This window comes from Anoplophora glabripennis, unplaced genomic scaffold (genome assembly GCF_000390285.2).
Source record: "Anoplophora glabripennis isolate ALB-LARVAE unplaced genomic scaffold, Agla_2.0 scaffold522, whole genome shotgun sequence".
Classification (NCBI taxonomy): Eukaryota; Metazoa; Arthropoda; class Insecta; order Coleoptera; family Cerambycidae; genus Anoplophora; species Anoplophora glabripennis.
Genome location: NW_019416807.1, coordinates 198,570 through 222,105, shown reverse-complemented (window position 1 = coordinate 222,105; position 23,536 = coordinate 198,570). Strand labels below are relative to the sequence as shown.

The 23,536-nt window shown below is 32.8% G+C and overlaps 1 protein-coding gene across 2 annotated transcripts; it reads left to right on the top strand.

Annotated features, from left to right (window-relative positions):
• Positions 1-424: 424 nt before the first annotated feature.
• Positions 425-20,703, top strand: LOC108911867 (cleavage and polyadenylation specificity factor subunit CG7185). 2 transcript variants are annotated; one of them, XM_018716928.2, is made up of 6 exons: positions 425-550; positions 737-949; positions 1,289-1,864; positions 4,620-4,917; positions 10,560-11,238; positions 20,433-20,703. In XM_018716928.2, exons 1-6 carry the CDS (start codon positions 494-496, stop codon positions 20,620-20,622), a joined length of 2,013 nt encoding a protein of 670 aa, XP_018572444.1. In that variant the 5' UTR covers positions 425-493; the 3' UTR covers positions 20,623-20,703. The 2 variants fall into 2 exon arrangements, with proteins under 2 accessions (XP_018572444.1, XP_018572443.1); XM_018716927.2 differs by having other exon boundaries at positions 4,620-4,926.
• The last annotated feature ends 2,833 nt before the right edge of the window (positions 20,704-23,536 follow it).

Genomic DNA, 23,536 nt, shown 5'->3' with positions numbered 1-23,536 from the left:
GACTATGCAATTCTGTCTCGGCAACTGAATTGCATGAATTAGAATTATGTGATAATAAATAAGCATGCAATTTTATCCCCGCAACAAAATACCCGCAATTTAGTCACTGCAACTAAATTGCATTGTCTGATACAGGCTTAATGATATGGAAATTTGCCGGCAGTTATACGCATCGCTAGAACTTCCTCTTTATTATTTATTAATTTTTATTTGCACTATAATTTCTACACTACACACGCTCTTAGTGCACTCATTTTATTGTTCGTGACTGGAAGTTAAATTTGTACACGCCTCACTCTTGTGATTTTGTAGTTCGTTAGTTGTCAGTACTGCTTCGAAGACCACTGAGAACTGATACAAACTAGGAACTAACTAATGTCACTAAATACTAAAATTGCACTAATACAAGAGTGAAGAGGGGAAATTGTGTGTACGGTAAAGTTGTGTTGCGCTGTGTATTGCGTTTTCATTTTACGTATGTCGCGTCTGTAAAATGGCGGATAACGATATAGATTTATATGCGGATGATATAGATCAAGACTTTGCACAAGTAAGTAAGACTTTTAAAATATTTTATTAGTTTGCTTTTTTAATTGTCAATAAATCAAAACTATATATAGGGAGTGATATTACAAAATGCAGTTAAGAACTGGTTTTTCTTCACCGGTGGAAGCAGTGGTGGCGTCTAATTACTACATTGCTTTCTTGGTTTACCAATTTTATTTTACTGTTTTAGGACGATTTTGGCGGAGATAATGTTGATTTATATGATGATGTTATTGCGGCACCAGCAGCTTCCAACAATGCAGAACCTGCTGAATCAAATCAACCTGCGTCTACTGGAACTGAAGAAGCGAACACAAATAATTTCTCGGCTCAAATTACAATAGTAAATAATATCAGTTCTTCTGGTAGAAGGCACCAACTTTATGTAGGCAATTTGACATGGGTGAGTAAAGAATACCTTATCCTAAATGTTTATAGCACAGTTTGCACATTATAGTTTGATATATTTGTATTAAAGCATTTCCTAAAACTTACAGTACATATATATATTTTTTCCCTTTTCATTAGGTTATGTTTTAACAAAATTAGTACATTATTTACGTATGACCTTGTTATAGTTTCGAGTATAGTTTCTTTCGCGATTTCTCATTTTTTTTAATGTCACATATAATTTGTGGGAATGGTTTAAATTCATAAATACAATCTGTGAATAAAAAGATTATGAGGCTTTGCTAAATTCTGGCTATAATAAATTTAAAAACCATGTTTTTACACATTTCAGTGGACTACCGATCAAGATATTGCAAATGCAGTTCACGATATTGGTGTGAATGATTTTCACGAGGTAAAATTCTTTGAGCATCGTGCCAATGGTCAGTCAAAAGGCTTTTGTGTTATCTCCTTGGGCTCGGAAGCCAGCATGAGGCTATGCTTAGAATTACTGCCGAAAAAGGAAATAAATGGCCAGAGTCCCGTTGTCACCCCTCCAACCAAACAGGCTCTCAGTAACTTTGAAAGTCAGTCTAAAACCCGTCCTTCTCCTACAAATAATTCCAATTCTCGACCCCAACATCCTAGCCATCCTAATAATAATGTTCACTCAGGTCCTATGCAGAATTATGCTGGTCGGATGCCCATGAATCAACCTATGAGACCCATGCCTCCTGGTATGCAGGGTGGCCCGAGAATGCAAGGACCTCCAGGTTTTAACGCTCCTCCCAATATGAATCAACAGCCCCCTCGGTTCCAAGGAAACCCTCAGTGGAACGGTCCGAGACCAAATGGCCCCGGACCAAATATGGCTATGCGGCCGGGTGGACCTCCGCCAGGACCTCAGGGACCGCCGAGACCACCAATGGTGAGTAACATTTTCAAAGTCACACCAGTTTATAGTGTATACTTACAGCTTATAAAAGTTATGGCACAAAAATTAAAAAAAAAATAAAAATCTTCAAAGAAAAAGGTACCAATACATATATCTACAGGGTGTTTTTAAATGAAGTAGCAAAAATGGTACCAGTGAATGTAGAGCTAAAAAATAAGAGGATTGATGTAAAATTTTAATTTTTTTCTTTAACGAAGAGTGCTAGAGACACTAAACTTGGAATGAGCATCCTACTAATAAAGAGACAACTTTTCAATATTTTTTCGATCATTGGCATATTTTTTAATGGAGACAACCCCATTGCAATATTTTATTAGAAATTTTTTATATGAAGCAAATTATTTAAAAATATTGGGAAGACTGATTTATTGCGCAACATTTTTACCTCTTGTAAATTTTCTATAAAACCGATAGTTTTCTATTAAAAAAATTAGAGGCGTCATCGTTCGCTAAAGGGGTAATTGCGAAAATTTGTAAAAATAAAGTAGGCGGATGTCAACAAATAAATTGTTATTTATCGTATTAATAAATTGGCACTTTCTGATAACAAGAAATTAGTACCAATTGATTAATTTATTATCAGAATAATTATGGCAAATTATATTTATACCAATGACGAATATGTCGACAAAGATATCCAAACCGACCGATTCCTCATAGACAACCATTGGCCTCGGTGGAAAGAAGGCTTTGTGAAACTGGTAAAATTCAGCCCAATCATGAGGGTGCCGGAAGAAGGCATAATGGCCGAACTGTTGAAACTGAGGAAGCTATACTGGAACATCTAGAACAAGACTGTGATACAAGCACAAGACTGGTGTCCAGGCAACTGCAAGTTTCTCACAGTCCTGTGTGGAATGTAGTTCATGAAAATCTTTTATACCCTTTTCACCATCAACCCGTGCAAGAATTGAATGACCCTGATTTACCTAACCGCGTGGATTTTTGTCAATGGTACATTAATATTTCCAGGCATGACTTAAATTTCCTAATGAATATACTTTTCACCGATGAAGCAAATTTTCCTAGAGTAGGTGCAGTAAACCTTCATAATGTTCATTCATGGTCGGAAGAAAATACTCATGAAATATTTGTTTCAAGATGTCAACATAATTTCAGTTTAAACGTTTGGATGGGAATTGTAGGAAATACTCTAGTAGGTCCTTTTATTCTTCCACACAGGCTTGGAGCGGCCGAGTATCTTAGATTTTTGAACGAAAATCTTCCAACATTACTTGAGGATGTACCCCTCGCTACACGTCAGGTGATGTGGTATATGCACGATGGGGCGCCTGCACATAGTACACTTGCCGTTAGAGAATGGTTAAATTTAAATTACCCGAATCGCTGGATTGGTCGTGGTCGTGATGCCCCTGTTTGTTGGCCTGCACGTTCACCTGACCTAACGCCTATGGATTTCTTTTTGTGGGGACACATAAAAAGTATTGTTTATGCCACTCCTGTTGCCTCCTTAGAAGAACTACGCTTAAGAATATTTCAGGCAGCAGATGACCTTCGCAATAACCAAGAACTGTTTGTGCGAGTGCGTTATAACTTCAACAGACGTATTAGGTTATGCTTGCAGCAAAATGGAAATTATTTCGAGAATATTCTTTAAATTTAATTTTGCATTTCTTGTTTTTCGTTTGTATTAAATTTTATTTCAGATAAATAACTTTACCTAATACATGTCCCATAGTCATAAGTTATCAAACATTTTTCATTAATTAATAGCAAATTATTCTTAATGTTATTATTAAATTACCAGCTTATTGACAGAAAGTGTCAATTTATTAATATGATAAATAACAATTTATTGTTTTTACAAATTTTCGCAATTACCCCTTTAGTGAACGATGACACATCTAATTTTTTTACTAGGAAACTATCGGCTTTATCGAAAAATTATAAAAAAAGTAAAAAAGTTGCGCAATAAATAGGTCTTCCGATAAATATTTGTTTGGTTTATATAAAAAATTTCTAATAAAATATTGCAATGTGGTTGACTATTTCACTCCTTTATAAAATATGCCAATGATCGAAAAAATATTAAAAAGTTGTCTCTTTATTAGTAGGATGCTCATACCAAGTTTCGTGTCTCTAGCATTCCTGACGTTAAAGAAAAAAATTTAAATGTGAATTTCAATCCCCTCCTTTAAGAGGGTATGTCGCCTCAGGGGTGCAACTTTCATATAAGGTATTTTTACATCAATCCTCTTATTTTTAGCTCTACATTCAGTGATACCATTTTTGCTACTTCATTTAAAAACTCCCTTTATATCTAAATATAAGATGATTAAATTATCACAGGATTGATAATTTAAGCATCTGTTGTTCGTTTCACAAAAAAAAATAAGCAGTGTAATAATTTCAAATATACAGGGTGCCATGCTTAAATATGATACAAGCTTGTAACTTCTTTATTTTTTGGCCGATTTCAAAAATTTTTATTTGGGAATGTAGGGTAAAAAACTATCTAACTGTGATACTGCTGTTTTTATTAATGCGTTCATGGCCAACTAGGACGTGTTTTCTTGACATAAAAACAGCTCATTAGTATTAGCGATTTTTTTTCCAAAAAACAGATTACGTATTCTCATTCAGCAGTTTTTTTATCCTACATTCTAAAAAAAAGAATTTTGAAATCAGTCAAAAAACAAAGAAGCTACAGGCTTGTATCACATTTAAGCGTGACACCCTATATTAATGCTTATTCGATGTATCTCAGCAATTCCAAGGCCCTCCACAAAACCAGGGCCCCCCAAGGGGCATGCCAACTCAGGGCCCTCCACCTGGCGCCATGAGGCCTGACTGGAACAGGCCCCCAATGCAGCAAGGGTTCCCTCAGGGACCTCCTCATATGCAAGGACCAAATATGGGCCCTAGAGGACCTCCACCTATGGGTCCGCCAGGTGGTCCGCCACAAGGTCCTCCGCAAGGACCAGCGCCTCATGTTAATCCGGCATTCTTTCAGCAAGGGGGAGGTCCTCCACCACCGATGCAGCACATGCAAGGGCCAGGGCCTGGTATTTATGGTTATTTTTTTTCATGCTATAATTTAACATGTTCACTGCGGGTACTGCTTTCAATGACTTTCTAATTTAATGGAAAAGATATAACAGGGTGTTTGTAAATTCGGATTTGTTTTTTCTTTTTTTAGAGTAATTTTTACTCGATATAGAAAAATGAAAAAGCAGAAATAAATATTGATCTTATTAGTAATGTTAAAATTGATCTGTCTCGGTGATTTTTTAAATGTGTAGTATGATACAGTGCATAATATGTCTTTTATCATACTTTGTCAATAAAATTCCTTTGACATTCTCTATCTACAGAAATTGTAACTAAATTATTTTTTTTGGCTCTCTTTGACAGTCATGAATGGCTTTGAATTCCTTAAGAATGTTATTAAAAATCCATAGCAAAATACAAAAATGCAATTCACGAAGGGTTAAAATCATGATTTCTATTAAAGGCAAATAAAAAACAGTTACATTATTTTTATGGAATGGAAAATATTTATGATTTTGAAAAAGATATCCTTTATTCCTCACTTGCTCATACAAGGGGGGATCCAGAAATAACACCATTTTTAAAGAATAAAAGAATACAGAATTTATTTTTTCTGGGTACAAACATTAGTCATCTTCGAAGTACTCTCCATTAATAATACACTGGTTCAAACATTTCTTCCACTTTGACAAACTCCTTTCGTACTCGTTTTTTCCAATGCCTTGTAATGCTGTCTTCGATTTTCTTTTCACCTTTAGAGTGTCTGCAATACGTTTCCCTTTAAGCTTCCTTTTCATCCGAGAGAACCAAAAAAAAATGACAGGGTGCCAGATCAGGTGAGTAGGGCATTTCTCCCACTGCGACAAACTCCTTTCGTACTCGTTTTTTCTAATGCCTTGTAATGCCATCTTCGATTTTCTTTTCACCTCTAGAATGTCTGCAATATGTTTCCCTTTAAGGGCGTTCGATACACCTCTTCCGGGGCGGGCGGTGGGGAGAGTATGCCTATGTATATACACGGGAGTCTTGTTGCAGTACCAACTTTACATAAATTAATTTCAGCGAACTAAATATGCTATTTAGAATGAAATTTATACAACACATATTAGCTTGCATATTTTTTTCGTGTTTAATACGCGTCAGTTCACTTTTTATTTGAATAAAAGCGTCTATTTATTCATTACGAGCTTGGAAAATTATGGATGAAATCTGGCAACATTGCCATGGCGTGGTGGTAAAAGTTGTGTCAACTGTCATTACTGTCAACTTTGCGCGAATTCCGTAAACATGAATGGACAACCAAGGTACAAAGGAAAAGTAATGACTGAAAAGTAATATAAAATGAGTGTAAAACAGAATGTGGATTGATGAGAATAAAATAAAATGTGCAAACCGAGAATCCATATGATAACTATCAAGAAGTTCAGTGTATGATAGTGAGACGTCGACTTGTCAAATTGAAGATTATGACATAACATATATACTGTTCGTTTTGCAAAGAGATCCTTTCAATTTTTGTTTCAAATTGCTAGTATATTGCTGTAGATCACGAACAGTTTATTTAATATTAATTATTACTACATATATTTTCGACTGGAATAATTTTATAATCTATAATCGAGCTATTCAAATACGTATAACGCATCAGTCGAAGCATTAAATACAGCGTACAGTGTTGCCATATTTCCGTTCATTGGATCAGATGTTTGTTCAAATTTGTCAAAACAGTATATATTCATTCCATTATCTCAATAATTACATTGTAAGTGCATATTTTTATTGTTTTAAAATGTTTAGTAATATTTAATTCTTTAATTACAATTTTATTTTTCCGATCCTAACCATTTTTAAGAGCAATATTCACGTTTGATTAAAGTTTTTTCCCAACTCCCATAAGAGCCTGTGTAAAAGAGCATAATTTTTAAAATCATTTTTCAAAAAAACTACGTTGTCAATCGATCTGATATTTTTACACAAGTCAGTTTGCATATTTATTAACAGATTTCAATTGCTTTAAAAACATTCTTACCATTTTTCTTTTGGTATCGAACCTCCTTAAGCTCCCTTTTCATCCGAGAGAACCAAAAAAAAATGAGAGGGTGCCAGATCACGTGAGTAGGGTGGGTGAGGAAACGGGGTGGTGTTTTTTTGCCAAAAAATCTCGCACGGAGATGGCTGAACCATTGTCATGGTGGAAGAACACCCCACTCCACAGATTGGACTGTTTCACGGAACACTCGCGCAACCTCCTCAAACACTCGAAATTTCGGCTAAAATGCATTACGCTGAGCTCTACGAAAGACCAGATAATTTAGTAAGTACATCAATAGTACGCTTTCTATTGTGTACACAATCACGCAAATCCATGTTTTCATCAGTTCTGTACGTGGAAGATTGACCTGGGTGTTGAATGTCTGATCGATATGTAGCCACGTTTGAATCACGAATGCCACTCATACTCTTCAAGGCATGTTCTTTATAAGCTGTAGACAACTTATCAGTGGTGTCCGATGTACATTTACCGAGTAGAAAACAAAAGTTCAATGTCGCACGTTGTACTCGAATATTAACCATTTTAAAAAATTGAAGAGGTCGAAATAATTGTCTCATGGGCAGGGAAGAACCGTCTCAAGAGATGCCAATTGGCAGACTGACTTGAGAGGAGTTACGTAACACCCATTTTTAGCAGGAGAAGCCCGAACCACCAGAGCTGTGCGCAGCGACTATCGTCCGGTTATTTTTGGGTCTCCTCGTATTTTGTATTAAATGATTTATGGAAGTCATGATTTATCCTTTAATGCTAGATATTTGTCATATATTAATGGGAGAGCACAGTTTGCTCAGCACTTTTGTTATTTATAGATCAATTTTAGTTTTTACAAATTGTATGTAGTCGCGGTATATTTTATTTTTTTCTTATAGCTTAGTATGTATCAGTGACCAATTTCTATCAAAATGATACTTTCATTGATGTTTCTTTTCTAAAAATGGACAAAGTCAACATTTCAGTGTGAAATTACTTAGAACAAAATTTAATAGAATATAAAAAAGCATGATAAAAGTAAAAAACATTTTATAAAATGAAAAACACTTTCAAACATTGTTTTTCGATGAAGATGGAAATACAGTGTAGAGACTCTTTAATCCGAACTAATTAAAACACGGGCTTAAAGAGATAAGTTCGAATTACCGATATGTTCGGATTACTGGATGTGGATAGTAAATATGTACATATGTAAATTTGTTTATGTACATACATATAATATAATAAGGCAAAAAATAACAATAAAACCAAACATTATCGTAAAATATGTCGTATAAATATCTACATGTTTGCACGGCAATAATATTTCAACTAAAAAGATCTAATCGAGAAAGGTTCCGACTCGCATAAAAGGGTTTCTCCGAGGCTGCCGGGGAATTACATTTTTAGCGGTTACTTTTTGTTATGTAGTCTGACTTTATAATCCGAACTATATACGTTAAACCGAATTTTGTTTGAATTAAAGAGTTTTGTTCGGACCATTGAAATGGGCATACGTCTGGTCGTCGGGCTGGATTAGTGGATATTCGGTTTAAAGAGTCTATACTGTATAAAGATAATAAAACATAGTTTTAAATTTAAAAATGGCATCCAGTCACATCCTTCAGCGAGTTGCCATCATATATTACAACATTGTACATATTTTTTAATTGTTTAAGAAAATGAAGTCATTAAGTTTGTCCATTTTTAATAAAAACCAATCATTGATTTCTTTTACGGATTCCTGCATTATAGGAAAAATTATTTGATTTTGAATTATATTAATGTCCCGAACAGTTTTTTTGACAGTCATGATTTTTTATGTAAAAGTTAGTGATTTTAATCAAAATGTGTCATATTAACTGTGGATATAGGTACACAGTGTACAATTAGTATCTATTAATCTCCTGGGAGCATATATGAGAGTTCAAAATAAGATTACTACTCCCTACAATTTTTTTTTTTTAGTATTCTTGGAACTTTGGAACCACCATATTATGATAAAATTTTGATGTGGTGAATTGCAAATAAGTGTCTATAATTTGTTGTTAAAACCGCTCTTTTACAAAGTATCCTGAAAAGCACTAGCCACAAATTAAATTTTGACAACTGTCATACTATCAAACTGAAAATATTGCATTTAGTTACTCTGAAGATTTTTCTTTAAAAAAGGTACTCTTCATTTATTTTAATAAAATGAATAGGTCAAGGACATCAACTTCAATTTTTTTACAAATTATTTTGTAAATTTCCTGTTCAAAAGCTTTAGAAATAGTTTAAGACAAACAAGTTAAATATTACAGGCAAGTGTTAAAAATGAGCTACATGTGGTACTGTGCACCACATATTGATTGTATTGTTTAGTAGGTTAATACTTACTTCAAAGGCCTTTAGTAATCAATAGGATGCAATTTTAACCAGCACTACTAAATTTGAAATACGTACTATAGGAGGATCATATTCAGTACAAAGTAATAAATCATTGCCTGTCTAGGGATCCATTGCAGTACGCTTTTAAGGGTTTTAGAAATTGAATAATTTCTTTATACATTATGAAGGGACAGGGATCAGTTCATGTCTGGCACCCTTGTTCCAACAAAAATTCCTTTATTCTTATAAAGTATTTATTTTATATGTAATTTATTATAAATCCAATGTTTTTTAAATTCCACATAATATGTACTACATTTTACCTCTGTATGCGCCACTGTTATTTACTTGTTTTTTGGAGCTATATTTGATGTATAACCAACCACTTCGTACATTCGATGCACCTTGGTGACTACAGCTACTATCAGAACACAGTGCGTATGCGGTGGTATTTCAGATTTTACATTCAATTTCATTATAAATTTGAAATGGTTCATCTTACGTCTCCTAAAAATGATGACACGATTTTCCTTTGATAAAAGACCGACAACTTTTTGCTCTACTTTGCATCAAATACGATCTACTATAAGCACCTATGATCCAAAACGGGAACTTGGAGAACACGAAATGAAAGATTGAGGTAACCATGTTTATGGACTCCTAGGTCGCTCGTCTTAATATATTAGACGTTTTTCTGTGGGGTCATCCAAAAGAACTAATTTATTCAATGTTTGTAAATGCCAGAATAAAACTATTGCTGAGAATAATAAAATTGTAATCAGATTTTTAACAATTTTGGATTATATCATGCATGCTGGGAACATAGGAAAAATTACTGAAATAAAAACGAAGTACATGAAACAATTTGCCAGAAAAAATAAATTTTTTGAAACTGATTTATCTCGAAAACCGTTAATTTTATCGAAATCAATGAACTTTCTAATAGTGAAACGTCAAACCATTGAACCTTATCTTTAATACACTATGTCGGAACATCAAAATATCCAAGGTGGTTTTAAAGTTCAAACCCAAAACTTAAGTTCTTAGTTACTTTTGTGAGGATTGGGGGATCATTATGTAAAAAATTATAGTGGCTGTGCTATTTTGACTTCTATACAATCTCTATGGATTAGTAGGTACTTGCCGAACACCCTGTATAACGCATATACTCAGTACCACAGTGTACATGTTAAAAAATATATTGTCAATACACCAACCATTTATTTTGCCCTTTTTCCATGTCCTAACCTTCTTTATTTTCAGTTATGCCGCCTCAGGGTCCTCCGCAAGGTCCCCCACATGGACCGCCGCATGGACCTCCGCACGGCCCTCCCATGGGCCCCGCCGCTGTCCCTCCTCATGGTCCTCCCCACGGATACGGCCCTCCAAGCAACATGCCGCCCGCTCCGTACGGAGGTCCCCCGCCAGATCACAGACCCGACATGCCTCCTTTGAGCGAACAGGAATTCGAAGACATAATGTCGAGGAACAGAACCGTTTCCTCCTCTGCCATCGGCAGAGCGGTTTCGGATGCCGCTGCGGGAGAGTACGCTAGCGCCATAGAAACGCTCGTCACTGCTATCTCTCTGATTAAACAGTCGAAAGTCGCAAACGACGACCGTTGCAAGATCCTGATCAGCTCATTACAGGACACCCTCAGAGGCGTCGAGGATAAGAGCTACAGCTCGGGCAGGAGAGACAGGTCCAGGTCGAGAGATAGATCACACAGGAGAGCCAGACGGGAAAGGTCGTCCTCCCGATACCGCGATAGGAGCAGGGATAGAGAGCGCGAACGTGATAGGGATAGGGATCGCGATCGCGATAGATACTACGCGGATAGTTACAGGGAACGCGACAGGGAGAGGGATAGGTCTAGAAGCAGAGGAGAACGGGCGGAGCGAGAACGTGAACGGGACTACAGGGAGAGAGAGCCGGAGGACACGTGAGTATAAATTTATTTGAATCAATTTGAAGATGAATCGAGTGAGTATGATGGAAAATCGGAGATTGAGAAATGTATTAACTATGATATGGTGCTATGGCAGGTGTTAGAGTAATGAAATACAGGTTGAATCTTAAATGCGTACATATACAGGATGTTTCTGAAATGACTGCAAAAAATTGATAAGGGTGTTAGAGCATAAAAAGTTAGGTGATTTTTCTCTTGAACTGTGGGCCTATCGTCTTGTTTTTGGCATGAATGAAATTGTAACCATATTTTATATTTTTTATTTTTTCAAAATTTATTCAAAAAGCATTGTATTATGTTGATATTTGGTACAAGTATATTTTTCACCATCTACTAATTTCATCATACACAAAAACGTATTCTTCAAATCACAGAAAATATAATTTCTTTTTGCGGAAAACAATCGACTGTCCCAAAGTCAACTAGCTTATCTTTCTTAATGTACAGGATGACCAGTAATAAATGAGCTGATTGACTAGAACAGTCAATTATGTTTTTCTCAATAACGGTGCATTTTTGGAGATTTCAATAAGAATAAAAATTGTGTGTATAACGAAATTTAATATTTTAATCAATCTAAACTTGATACGCAGTGAAGGTTAAATACCTGTATTGAAAATAATTGTGAGCATTTATAAACATCTTTACTTTTATTAAAATTTAATTGTTCTTTACATAATATCAATATGTGTTTGTTATTGTTTTTGTTATTATTTTCAAGATTGTTATTGACTCACTCATTTGCGTGGGCTTAGGCTGGTTCTTTTGTAAATGCATTTTGTTTTGGTAATTAAATGCCTTCGTACGCGGGAGCGCAAATGGCTCCATCTGTCGTGCTGACTTCCAACTATGCCATTCAAATGGCTACAGTAGGAAGCGACCTGCTATATTGCAGGTACTTGTTGCACAACTGCCACCCACAGAGGGCGAAGACAATGTTTTAATTGTGAGTGTTGCGAGAAACAACTGCGAGGGCTGTATGCCCCTACCAGCATTGAATATGGCTATATGCCCCTACCGCAACACCTAGTGCAACAGTTAGGATCATTCGTCAGTTTAACCCACCAGGCACAGACCGGTTTCGGACTTATTTCCGATCTGTGCCTGGTGGGTTAAACTGACCAACGATCCTAGCTGTTGCACTAGGTGTTGCGAGTATAATTCAATGCCGGTAGGGACATATAGCCCACGGAGTAGTTGTTTCTGGTAACACTGACAATTAAAAATAATTAAATGTCTTCGTTATCGTCGTGTTCCTCAATTCATTATTTATTTTTTTGCTTACTAATTTGCGAATAACTTGATAACAACAAAAGATATCGAACCCTTTTTGACATCAAAATGTAAGTATTTCTATGCTCTTCAAAATAACCTATTTATCCTGCTATTTCACTTTTTTAAGAAAATGTGAAATAACCTAACTTGGATAAATAGTGCCAATAAATAAACAACACTTTCGTTAGAAATTTTAAATTTGTACTATATTCATCAATTTTTTGTGCTGAATTCCTTCATGTGAAGAAAACTGTAGCATTGCATTTAAAATTTTTGAAAAAAATCCATAAAACTGCATTCTTTTGAAATAACACCATCTATAGGTTTCCATATTGAGGTAAATGAGGTTCCACGTGGACAGTGGATCTCAAAATGTACGTGTGGATAGATGGATTAAAAATGATTTACTAAATACATTTATGTCACGAATTATACCCGTAGTTAAAATATGTACAAATTTGAGATTCATCCTGTATACAAGGTCTTTCTGGAGGATTAAATGATTTTTTTTATACATAAAAGCTAGCCCTTTCATGACATTTGAATAGAGACCCAATTGGAAAAGAAGTTGGTATAAGAAGGAAAAAATTTTTAACAAAGACAGTAATTGTTGCTTTGTTAGTAATTTCATTTTAATAGTAATTATTATTATTATTAGTAAAAGTAACATAAACAAAACACCGTCAACTAAAGTCCTTCAATCTGTTTAATTTCAATTTAAATAAGTATTTTTTTAATTTATAATTTACTTTTTAATTTATTTGTTCGATTTATGAGAAAACCTGTTCAGAAGGATTTATTAAAATTGCATAAGGAATGAGCTCTGGCAATTTTGTTTGAAAAACAACTATCATATGTCAATGTGTGCATTTCTTATCTTTGTCTCAACAGTTTACAGGAAAATCACTGATATTTTATTAAAATATTTTTTCCTTACCTGTAATTGAGCAAATGCTTGTTGGATATCGTTAAAGGTCAGATTAACTGAAATAAGAATAGGGATTTATGCTGGAAAATTTCACTAAAAATGTTCTAAGTTGCTTAACCCACACAATTTGTATGAAAGGGAATTAAAAAAATGGCGGTGGTTGTTAATGTATCATTATTTCTTTTGTTGTTACACTAATTTAAAACTCCATCTCATTGATTTAAAAAAAATTTCTGTGTAAAAAATTCCACGTTATGAAATTGAAGTAAATTGCTTTTGAATGGAATACTCGTAGGATTATTCTTTCGTGTATTGAATATAAATAATCAATTTGTTCATTTATCACCCTTTCATCTCCCAAATATCCAACCGTCCAAATAAAAGAGTATAACAGCATAAAACTATATTTCACTTATCTTCCTACTTCCTAATTACTTCTGTTTCATTGTATAAAATTAAACTATTTTAGTTTACCTACTCTTGATTTATATGTATTTTTGAACACATTGAAACCGTTTAATGATACTTTTATTCCAGTTACTTTGTGTCAGACTCATATAGATTTAATTTTTATTTGAATTTGAAATGTCATATTTTTTTATTTTCAAACTATAAAGAAAGAAAGTTAAATAAATTTGATGTAAAGCACATTTTTTATATTACTTATACATCTAGAATTGCAGTAAAATATTTAAAAATATATTCAATAGACTGTGATTGTAAAAAGTTAACTTTTATGGTGTTTTCAGTGTGTCCGTATGATTGTGTTTCAGTATGTGCCTATTATCAAATACAAATATAATTTTTATGTAATTGTGCACAAATATTTTTTGCTTACTTAAAATTTTATATTATTTTGTTTGGCATAAAACCTTTTGCTTTTATTAATTTTAATGATACACCTTAAGTACACTCTAGCACTGTGGTTTTCAAAATGTGGGAGCGACCCCCTAAGTGACATAAAAGAGGTAGCAAGGGGTCGAAAGTTGAATAAAAAATATATTAACATGCATCTATTTTATGTTTGAAAAATCATGAAAAATAAACATGCTGTGTTTTCTAGAAACTTATTTAAATGTATAGGTTCTGTGTTTGCAATCTAGTATTTTATCTTTTCCCAGTTATGTATCTCAAAAAAAAAAAATCTTTAAATTAGTTAGAATTTCTGCAAATTGGGTACGACTTTTTAAAAATGGAATTATAACCCATCTTTGATAGTAATAATTGAGTTTTTTTTTGAAAAATGTACAAAGATGTCATTTCAAATTGAACAAACTTACACCCTTAAGGTTTTAGGACTGCTAAACATTACAGTGCAAATTTGTCTGAGGGGGGTTCACTTCTTCAAAAAGTTTGGAAACCATTGTTCTAATTGAATGTGAAATTTATAAAAATTATAGGTTTAAGTGACTGCATTTAAAATCATACATATACCATACAAAAAATAATAATCTCAAAGTTTCATGGAAACACACATTCTTGTTCTATTTAATATGATGTCTCCCACATTGTGAAATATTTTCAGGAGAAAAACATCTCACTGTCATAATGAAAAAAAAAGTTAATTTTTATTTTTTATGCTAATTAAAATGTACAAGTAATAATAATTGAAGCAAAAACGAAATATTTAAATAAATCGTATAATTATTATTTTTTTAATTTTTGTTAAAATTAACTTAAAACTAATCACAGTCAAGTGTGACTATCACATCGCTAATGTTAACTTAACCCTTACTATGTGGGATACAACATATTTATTTTCATGTTTATTTTGAAACAAAATTATATTTTTTAAAAGCGGAGGTTTATAATCCGATAAAACTAATGAGGGGTAATTAGTAGGTACATAGATTATTCTGAATTCGTTTTAATTTTATATTTTTTTATTTTCTAGTAAAATATTGATTTCATACAATAATAACAATACAGGGCAAATTTTTTGATGGATTATTTCATTTTCTGTTAATATCTAAAAAGGTGGTATATACCCCATTAGTAGTTTATTTGTATTTTCACAATGCCTTTAAACTACAATAAATATATTTCTATTAATTTTTTCTAACAACAAAATAGTACAAAGTGCAGTACAAGTGATTTACACAAGTGATGATTTTCAAAATTTAAAAAAAATAGTTTATAATTTTGCAATAAAAATTTTTTGTATTTCCAATTTTTGCCACAAATCATTAATAAAGGAAATTTTAATAATAATGGTGAACAATGAAAATGATGAGTGTTGTAAAAGAAAATTTTTAATTGCTTTAATCTTGTTTCTTAGGTAGGTTTTTGATTTTTCATAGTCGGTTTTAAATAATATTGATGAAGTTGTAACAAAGTAACGCAAATGGTATTTTGATCTAATAGAGGGATTAGGGAAAATAATTGTACTAGCCGTTTTTGTTTTATTTAAACAAATTTATTGGAATGTAATGTTATCCATAGAAGTACTATAATTTATACCAATATTTAACACAATGTTGTTAAGGGTTAATCGAGGGGTTAATTTATTTTTGTTGTATATTATTGTCACAATATGTTATCGTATTATTTTGCTAATCAGCTAATGGTATGCTTTACCATACTTTATCGACAATAAAGAAATTCTTATAAACATGTTGGGAAATGATTAATTTTCAAGATTAAGGGGTTTTGTAATGTAAAATAAATATTATTTTATTTATTTAAATATCTCTTCATATACTTGACAGATTAATAAAAACTTGGGTGGAGATACTGAAAACATTGTCACTAAAAACCCTAAAATTTCAGAACCACTGAATAATTTGTGAAGTGGATATTTAGTAATTCCAACAGAAAAAATATGTTATTCAAAAAACATAATTTTTTGGTTAATTTTAAAAATGAGTCGGCTGTTGAATAAGTTGCAAAACTCCAAAATATTCTTTTCACGTTAAATAATTAGAAAGTTTTTGTTGGAAATGTAATTTTAAATACTAAAATAATAGCTGGTGTAGCAATTTAAATTTTTTTGGGATTACTATATTTCAGCAAATTCAATGATTTTTTTTACTTATACCCTTTACTATATCTTTGAAAAATCTTTTTTTTAGAAATACTAACCAAAAAATAAATGCACTTATCCAATATCCAAAATATTCAGTGGCATCGAATGTTCTTAATAATGATGTTTCCCAGTATATCTCCACACTGGTTAACAGATTTGTGTAGCGAGTCAAAAAATTTTTGCCTATAATTAGTTAAATCGATAGTATCATCAATCTAAATCAAGCTTCTTAATAGATATTTTAATTATTTTTTTTTTAATTTTTACACTGAAGAATGAATGTGATAATGAAGCATTTCTGGAGACATGTTTATAGGAACTTTTTCTATTGACTTGCGACGTAGAATCTATCATTAAAGTCTGGCAAAGTATATAACAGACATTTATATCCCATTACAAAATATTGAAATGGCTTTTGGTTTCAATGCTTTTCTGTAACTGATATTAATTTTTAAGTTAATATTTATGTATTTATAAAAATTTACGAAATTTAAATTTGGTAATTTATGACCGTTCTCATTTTGCAACAAGGAATATATAATGAAATTCACAATCTGCAATAAATCGAAATATTATTTATTATCTTTATGATCTAATTTCATAGGAGAGGAAATTATTTGTGAAGTGTATTTATATTTTTAATACTGTATCATTTTGAACAAAATATTTAGTTTACTTATTTCAGTGATATGAGAAATGCTAAATTGATCTGTAATAGTGAGGAAGATATATCTAAAAGTGTGCAATAGACAAATATTTGATTCTGTATCAAATGATAATTTCTTCCTATATTACGTGATCATATATTGTTTCAAACAAGTATATAAAAATATTCGTCATGTTCTATATAAAAACTTATGTTACCTGTAATATAATCCAATTGATCTTGCAACCTAGATAGATATTAAGGAGCTTGATAAATTTTCTATAATTTTTATTTCCACACTTTTTTGACATCTCTAGAAATAATGAAAGAAATGGGGTTGGTTATAATTTTCACATGATTATCACACTGTGGCTGTTCATTTAGAAATCGTTATTAAAATTTATAAGAGCATTTCCGTTTTACAATTTACTAAGTGATTTTTTATTATTTTCGTATATGATTTGTTTACACCTTAGCCATAATATTGTCATGTTTTTATTGTCGATGTCTTTACACTACAACTTTGTATTTGAACATGCCTTTTTAAGTTATCTCTACAGATATTTAGGGTGTAAATAAAAGAAAGCGAAAAAATGCCGGAGGTGATTCCTTGTTGAAAATTAAGGCAGCTCTTTCATTTAAAAAAATATCTCTATTACCTCCCCGAGGATTTATCGATCTTAAGGGGGGAGAAGAATTTAGGTCTTTTTTTTCTTTAAATATTGAGAATTACAACAATGAAATTATGTACACTTTTCCTATTACCAAAATACATTTACGGGTCCATTTCTTGATTTTCCCCTTGAGTCACAAGTAATTTCTTCCATAACTTTTTTCGTCGGTATGGGTTGGTCACAATAAATTACAAGAAACCTTAATTATAAACGAAAAACCATATAATTGTTAAACATAAACATAAAATACACCACAGAAATGAGACAACCCCTCAAAGCCAAAGGCTGTGCGGAAGGGGGCTAAATTGAAAATCGCTGACTACCACCCAGGACCACAATAGGAAGTCTAGCCGAGAAATGCTTACCACCGCATGCTCGACCGACTACGCTACTGTGGTATTATGCCAAGTCATTGATCCACGTGTCCAGTTAAAAATTTTTGGAGAAAATTTTGAATTACCATGTGATTCAATAATGTGGTTCATCAATTCTTGAATATCTTGGACATGAGTCATGTTTATTAAACTCTTTAAATGACATCATTTACAAAAATCAATAAAGTTGAAATCGGGTGTTTGAGGAGACCAAATCTGATGGGTTGTTCTCTTTCTATAACGAACCTCATCAGGCATATACCAAAATTAAACTCTGTTATGTAAACATACATTCTCAACAAGTACTGGAAGTACTTCTTCGAGAAAGTGAGTACCTATATTTCTATTCAATCTAGGTGGCAGAAATAGTGGGGCAATTAAGTGATCTTCAAGAACTCCACACACATCCAGATGTTGATTATGAAATTTGGGTATGGCATGAGGATTTTCTTCTGTACGCTTGTATTTATTATAATTATCGATTCTCTTAAAAAACCATGATCTATGCCAAAAATTCAAGATTTTTGATGATTTTTTCCAGAAAGACATTACTGAAAACCACGAGGTAAAAGAACCTGGACTCATATGTGAAAGGGTTATAAATTTTTCTGGTGTTCAGTTCTTCAATGAAATGTTCTGCTTTTTCCAAAGGTGTTCTAATTTTGTGTTGGTGTCCACAGTCATTAGTACTTTCAATAGGGAAGATCAAGAAAATACCTAGTAAATACCTTTTCGGTGGTAGAAAAATTGTACATAATTTAATGTGTTATTTCCTGCAATTCAAAGACAAATTTAAAAATGAAAATTTTGTCTCTATTTGATAGGCCGCACATTTTTTTTTTACTTAAAAGTCATACCTTAATTTTCAACAAGGAATTACCTAATTAATTTTTTCGCACTTATGTATTGGTAACCATTATTACAATATGTATTTTAGGCGGATTTGAATTTTCTCATTTTCCATATAATTTGTAAATCAGTGTAAATAAGGAATTACTGTTCATATTTAATGAAACATTGTCATTCTGAAATTAGTATGTCTAATTTCATATGATAAAAAATACATCAAAATGGTGCAAATGGATGAGTTATATGATTTATTATGATTTTTGACACATTTGTACAACAAAAACATGAAAAGACTGACATTTTATATCATTTAATTTTTTTTGTTCAGTACTCGTATAAGTAAATATGCGAGAGTCCAAGGAGCATAGCAGTGGACTCGTTTCCTTTAGTCCAGGCAAGTTAGACCAAAATCACCCAGAATACGGAATTTTTTTTCTGATGAACCGATCGAGTTGCGGTTTTCGACATTGTCTTTGGAAAAATATCAGGAAAAGAGTCCATCTATTACACATTGGGGCTGGATCGAAACTGCATTGCGGGTGCATAAACTGCATCTTGGAGTGCATCAAAATTTTTCTGAATTTTATAAAAATGGTAAAAATTGACTAAGAGTTGTAGACATTTGTGTGCACGGGTTTTCGGGGTCGGAGATTCCGAATCTGACCCTGAAAAATATGCCCGACAGCCCTGACCCCCCCCCAGGGGGCAAGGGGGGGCTTTTGTAAAACATCGAATAGCTGAGTAATTGCCTTCTAAATCCCCACTCGGGGGTTTTTGGGGTCGGGTAACAGATTCTCGCCAAATTTGATTTTCGGGATCACTGATCACGGATCCAAGATCAATTATGCAAAATTCAAGACGGCGGATCCAAGATGGCCGACCAAATTTTCAAAAAATAACGCTATTCGATGTTTTACAGAAGCCCCCCCTTGCCCCCCTGGGGGGCCCCAGGGCTGTCGGGCATATTTTTCAGGGTCAGATTCGGAATCTCCGACACCGAAAACCCGTGCACACAAATTTCTACAACTTTTAGTCAATTTTTACCATTTTTAGAAAATTCGGAAAAATTGATGCACTCCAAGATGCAGTTTATGCATCCGCAATGCAGTTTCGATCCAGCCCCAAAGTGTAATGATAGACTTTTTTCCTGATATATTTCCGAAGACAATGCTTAAAACCACAACTCGATTGGTTAATCAGAAAAAATTTTCTGATTTATTGTCTAACTTGCCTGGTCTATTTATAACTTAAAACAGAAAATTGCATAATTTTTAAATTACCTTTTAAGTTCTGCCATTCTCACATTTTTTTTGTTTTCGCATACGCCCATGTAGACATTTAAATAGACAATATGTATTAGTATTTTTGCATATATCAATTTCCTATTGTAATTTAGGTCACGTGTATCAAGATCAAGAAACAAATCTCCTGCTGATCCAGTGGACGCCGCTGGAGATGTACCCCCGAAGTCGCGTTACTATGAAGACAGATATCGCGAACGCGAACGTGAGTCTGGACGACGAGAGAGCGACCGTGACAGAGAACGGGACCGAAGAGGAGAGGACAGCCACCGCTCCCGACACTAATTAGCATCTTTGTGTATTGTAAAACTAGTACATTTAACGTGTGCTAATAGATAAGTTCAATATATAATGTATGGATATCTATTATCTTATGTGTTAGTAAAAAAAAAAGTTTTCTTTTATATTTAAGCTAGCTTCAGAAGGAAAAGAAGAAAGAAGAGGACAACAGAAGAAGAAAAAGAAGAATGTATGCATTAGACATAAAAACTAGTTTAGACACAAAAACGGATTTTTATTTATTTAATCAACTTTCCTTTGCCTTTTATCATTTGTTTTATTTTATATAACTATATATAAATTTAAAATGTGGCTGTGACAATGTACAAATTTTATATTTACATACATTTCATTTTTAAATGACTGCAGCTGGAAAACAAATCAGAAATATTCGTACTTTTGATTTTTCTTTTTTTTTATTTTGGATATTTCTGTTATGTTTGCAATTACTCGATTAGTTTGTATTTCATAATTTCGTGAGTAAAACGGAGAATGTTACATATTTATTCTATAATGTAACTTACAAAAAGCGAAAATATTTAAATACTCATACAGGGTTAGTCAAACTATGGAAATCTCCAAAAATCTCAGCAGAAAAGCATTTTTGGGATAAACGGTGACGATAAAAGTGTCAACATTTTTCACGGCGCATCCGATGGTAACCTTGACCTTAAGGTGAAGGTTCAAGGTCATATCAAGATCGTCGATTTTTTTAAATGGCGACCTTCCTTTTCTATTCTGGAAATGAAAAGAGTAGAGAAGTTGCATCCGAATATGACATTCACCATGACCTCAAGGTCAAAAGTTGATTTTTACTGTAATTTTTAACTACCGAATCAGGAGTAACAGTCTTTGAGTAGATACCTGATGGTACTCCTTAGTGACCTTTATCTCGATGTCAAGGTCGAAAGAACATGTCGAGGTCATATCGGTTTTTGAAGTAGCGATCCCCTTCGACGCTAGAAAAAATAAGAGAGCGTAAAATTCTACATGTTATAATCTTAAACGTGACCTTAAGGTCAATGATCAAGTCAGATAAATGTCAAGTGATTATTCCGGTTGCCATTATTTGTTTATGACGATGAAATAGAAGGGACTCACAATTTTTTAGTGATCTCAAGATCAAGGTCAGAAGTACCATTAGATATCTACTCAAAGACTGTCACTCCCTCCAATTCCGTAGTTAAAAATAAAAAATTACAGTAAAAATGGCCGTTTGACTTACCATTAATCTGGAGGTCACGGTCAATGTCATATTCAGATGTAGAATTTTCTGCACTTCATTTTCTGGATCAAAAGGGAGGGTCGCCATTTAAAAAAACCGGCTTGATCTTGATATGACCTTGAACCTTGACCTTGGCATCAGCGTCAAGGTTACCATCGGATGCGCCGTGAAAAATGCTGAGACTTGTCACCATTTATCCCAAAAATGTTGAGATTTTTGGGAGTTTCCATACTTTTGACTAACCCTGTATAGTAGGATCTAGAACGGCTCAAAAAAACGAATATTATTTTTTTCGTGTCTCTCGTGAAAATATGTTAGTTTATCATGTTTTAAGAGCCCCCTTAAAAAACTTTTTTAGAGGTTGCTGAAGATTTTTAAAAATTCCAAAATTGTCAAAAATTGAATTTAAAAAAAATGTTTTTTTTCTCATTATTTTATCATTTTCTACTTCAAAGTAGTGTACCTATGTTTTCAAGCGACCTCTAAAAAATAAATATCAACAAACCAATAATTTTTTTTATTGAATTTGATGAACAAAAGAATAGAAATAAATCACGAGACAGTTAAATTTAAAAAATCATAAATACACAGTACGATAGTAAATTTTGCATCGAGAAATTTTTTAAGTGTCGTGATTTATTTCTATTATTTTCATCAAATTCAATAAAAAGCTTAGTTCGTTGATATTTATTTTTAGAGGTCGCTCGAAAACATTTTAAGTATACTTCTTTTAAAGTTGAAATAATTATGAGTGACCTTTAGAAATTATAATATCGATTTGAAATTTTCAGAATAGAGATTTTTTCAACCTAGAAAATGATAAAATAACGAAAAAAAAATTTAACAAAAAATTCAATTTTACACGATTTTGGAAATTTTTGCAAATCTTGAGCGACCTCTAAAAAAATTTTTTTGAGCTGATTTTTTGAGGGGGTTCTTCAAACATTATAAAGTAACATATTTTCACAAGACACCAAAAAAAAAATTTTCGTTTTTTTTGGGCTACCCTACTGTATGGTCTAAAAAGTACATCTCGAAAAGAAGTGAAATTTTATTAGAATTAACAGTCATTATTATGTTATTTTTTTAATTATATCACAATTATATTCCTTGTCTATCCAGTGACTTTTTTTTAATGTATTGGTTTTAGCAATATTTGGCAAATTGATTATACTGGGTGACCCAAACTATATAGTCATTCATGTAGTCCGTTTTACATTGGTGTTAGATATCAGGCTTGTGTAAATTAGGCCACAAATTAAATAGTTTCAAAAATCAACCACTTTTCTTATACGATTGTCGTTAGATATAAGTGGTCCCTCTAATTCGCAGTTTTTGGAGAGTTCAGTTTGTTCAAGTTCTGGGTACAGTGCAGTTGACACCGTCAGATCTCAGAACATGAGCCACGGAAAGAGACGAATTTTGTTAATTAAATTGTTATGGTAGGATATAACCCAGTCATATACAGGGTCATTCACATAACATTCTAACCCTCTTGCGTTTAACTTTGTATCTAGGAAAAATGTTAAATGTTTAGGAAATTTTGTTTCTATCTCAAAGAAGTATATGAAAAAACAATTTTCAATAACATAAACCAAATTTTTGTTACTTTAAATGGCACAGTGCACACCCTATATTTTTGTCATTTTTTGATTCCTCGCTTATTTCTAATTACAGTGATTTACAGCATGTTTC

Excerpts from the sequence above, each read along its gene's own strand:
- LOC108911867 (XM_018716927.2), top strand. The coding sequence starts at position 494 with ATGGCGGATAACGATATAGATTTATATGCGGATGATATAGATCAAGAC. Across the intron at positions 551-736 it reads TAGATCAAGACTTTGCACAA|GACGATTTTGGCGGAGATAA; the intron begins GTAAGTAAGACT and ends TTACTGTTTTAG. Across the intron at positions 4,927-10,559 it reads GCCAGGGCCTGGTATTTATG|TTATGCCGCCTCAGGGTCCT; the intron begins GTTATTTTTTTT and ends CTTTATTTTCAG.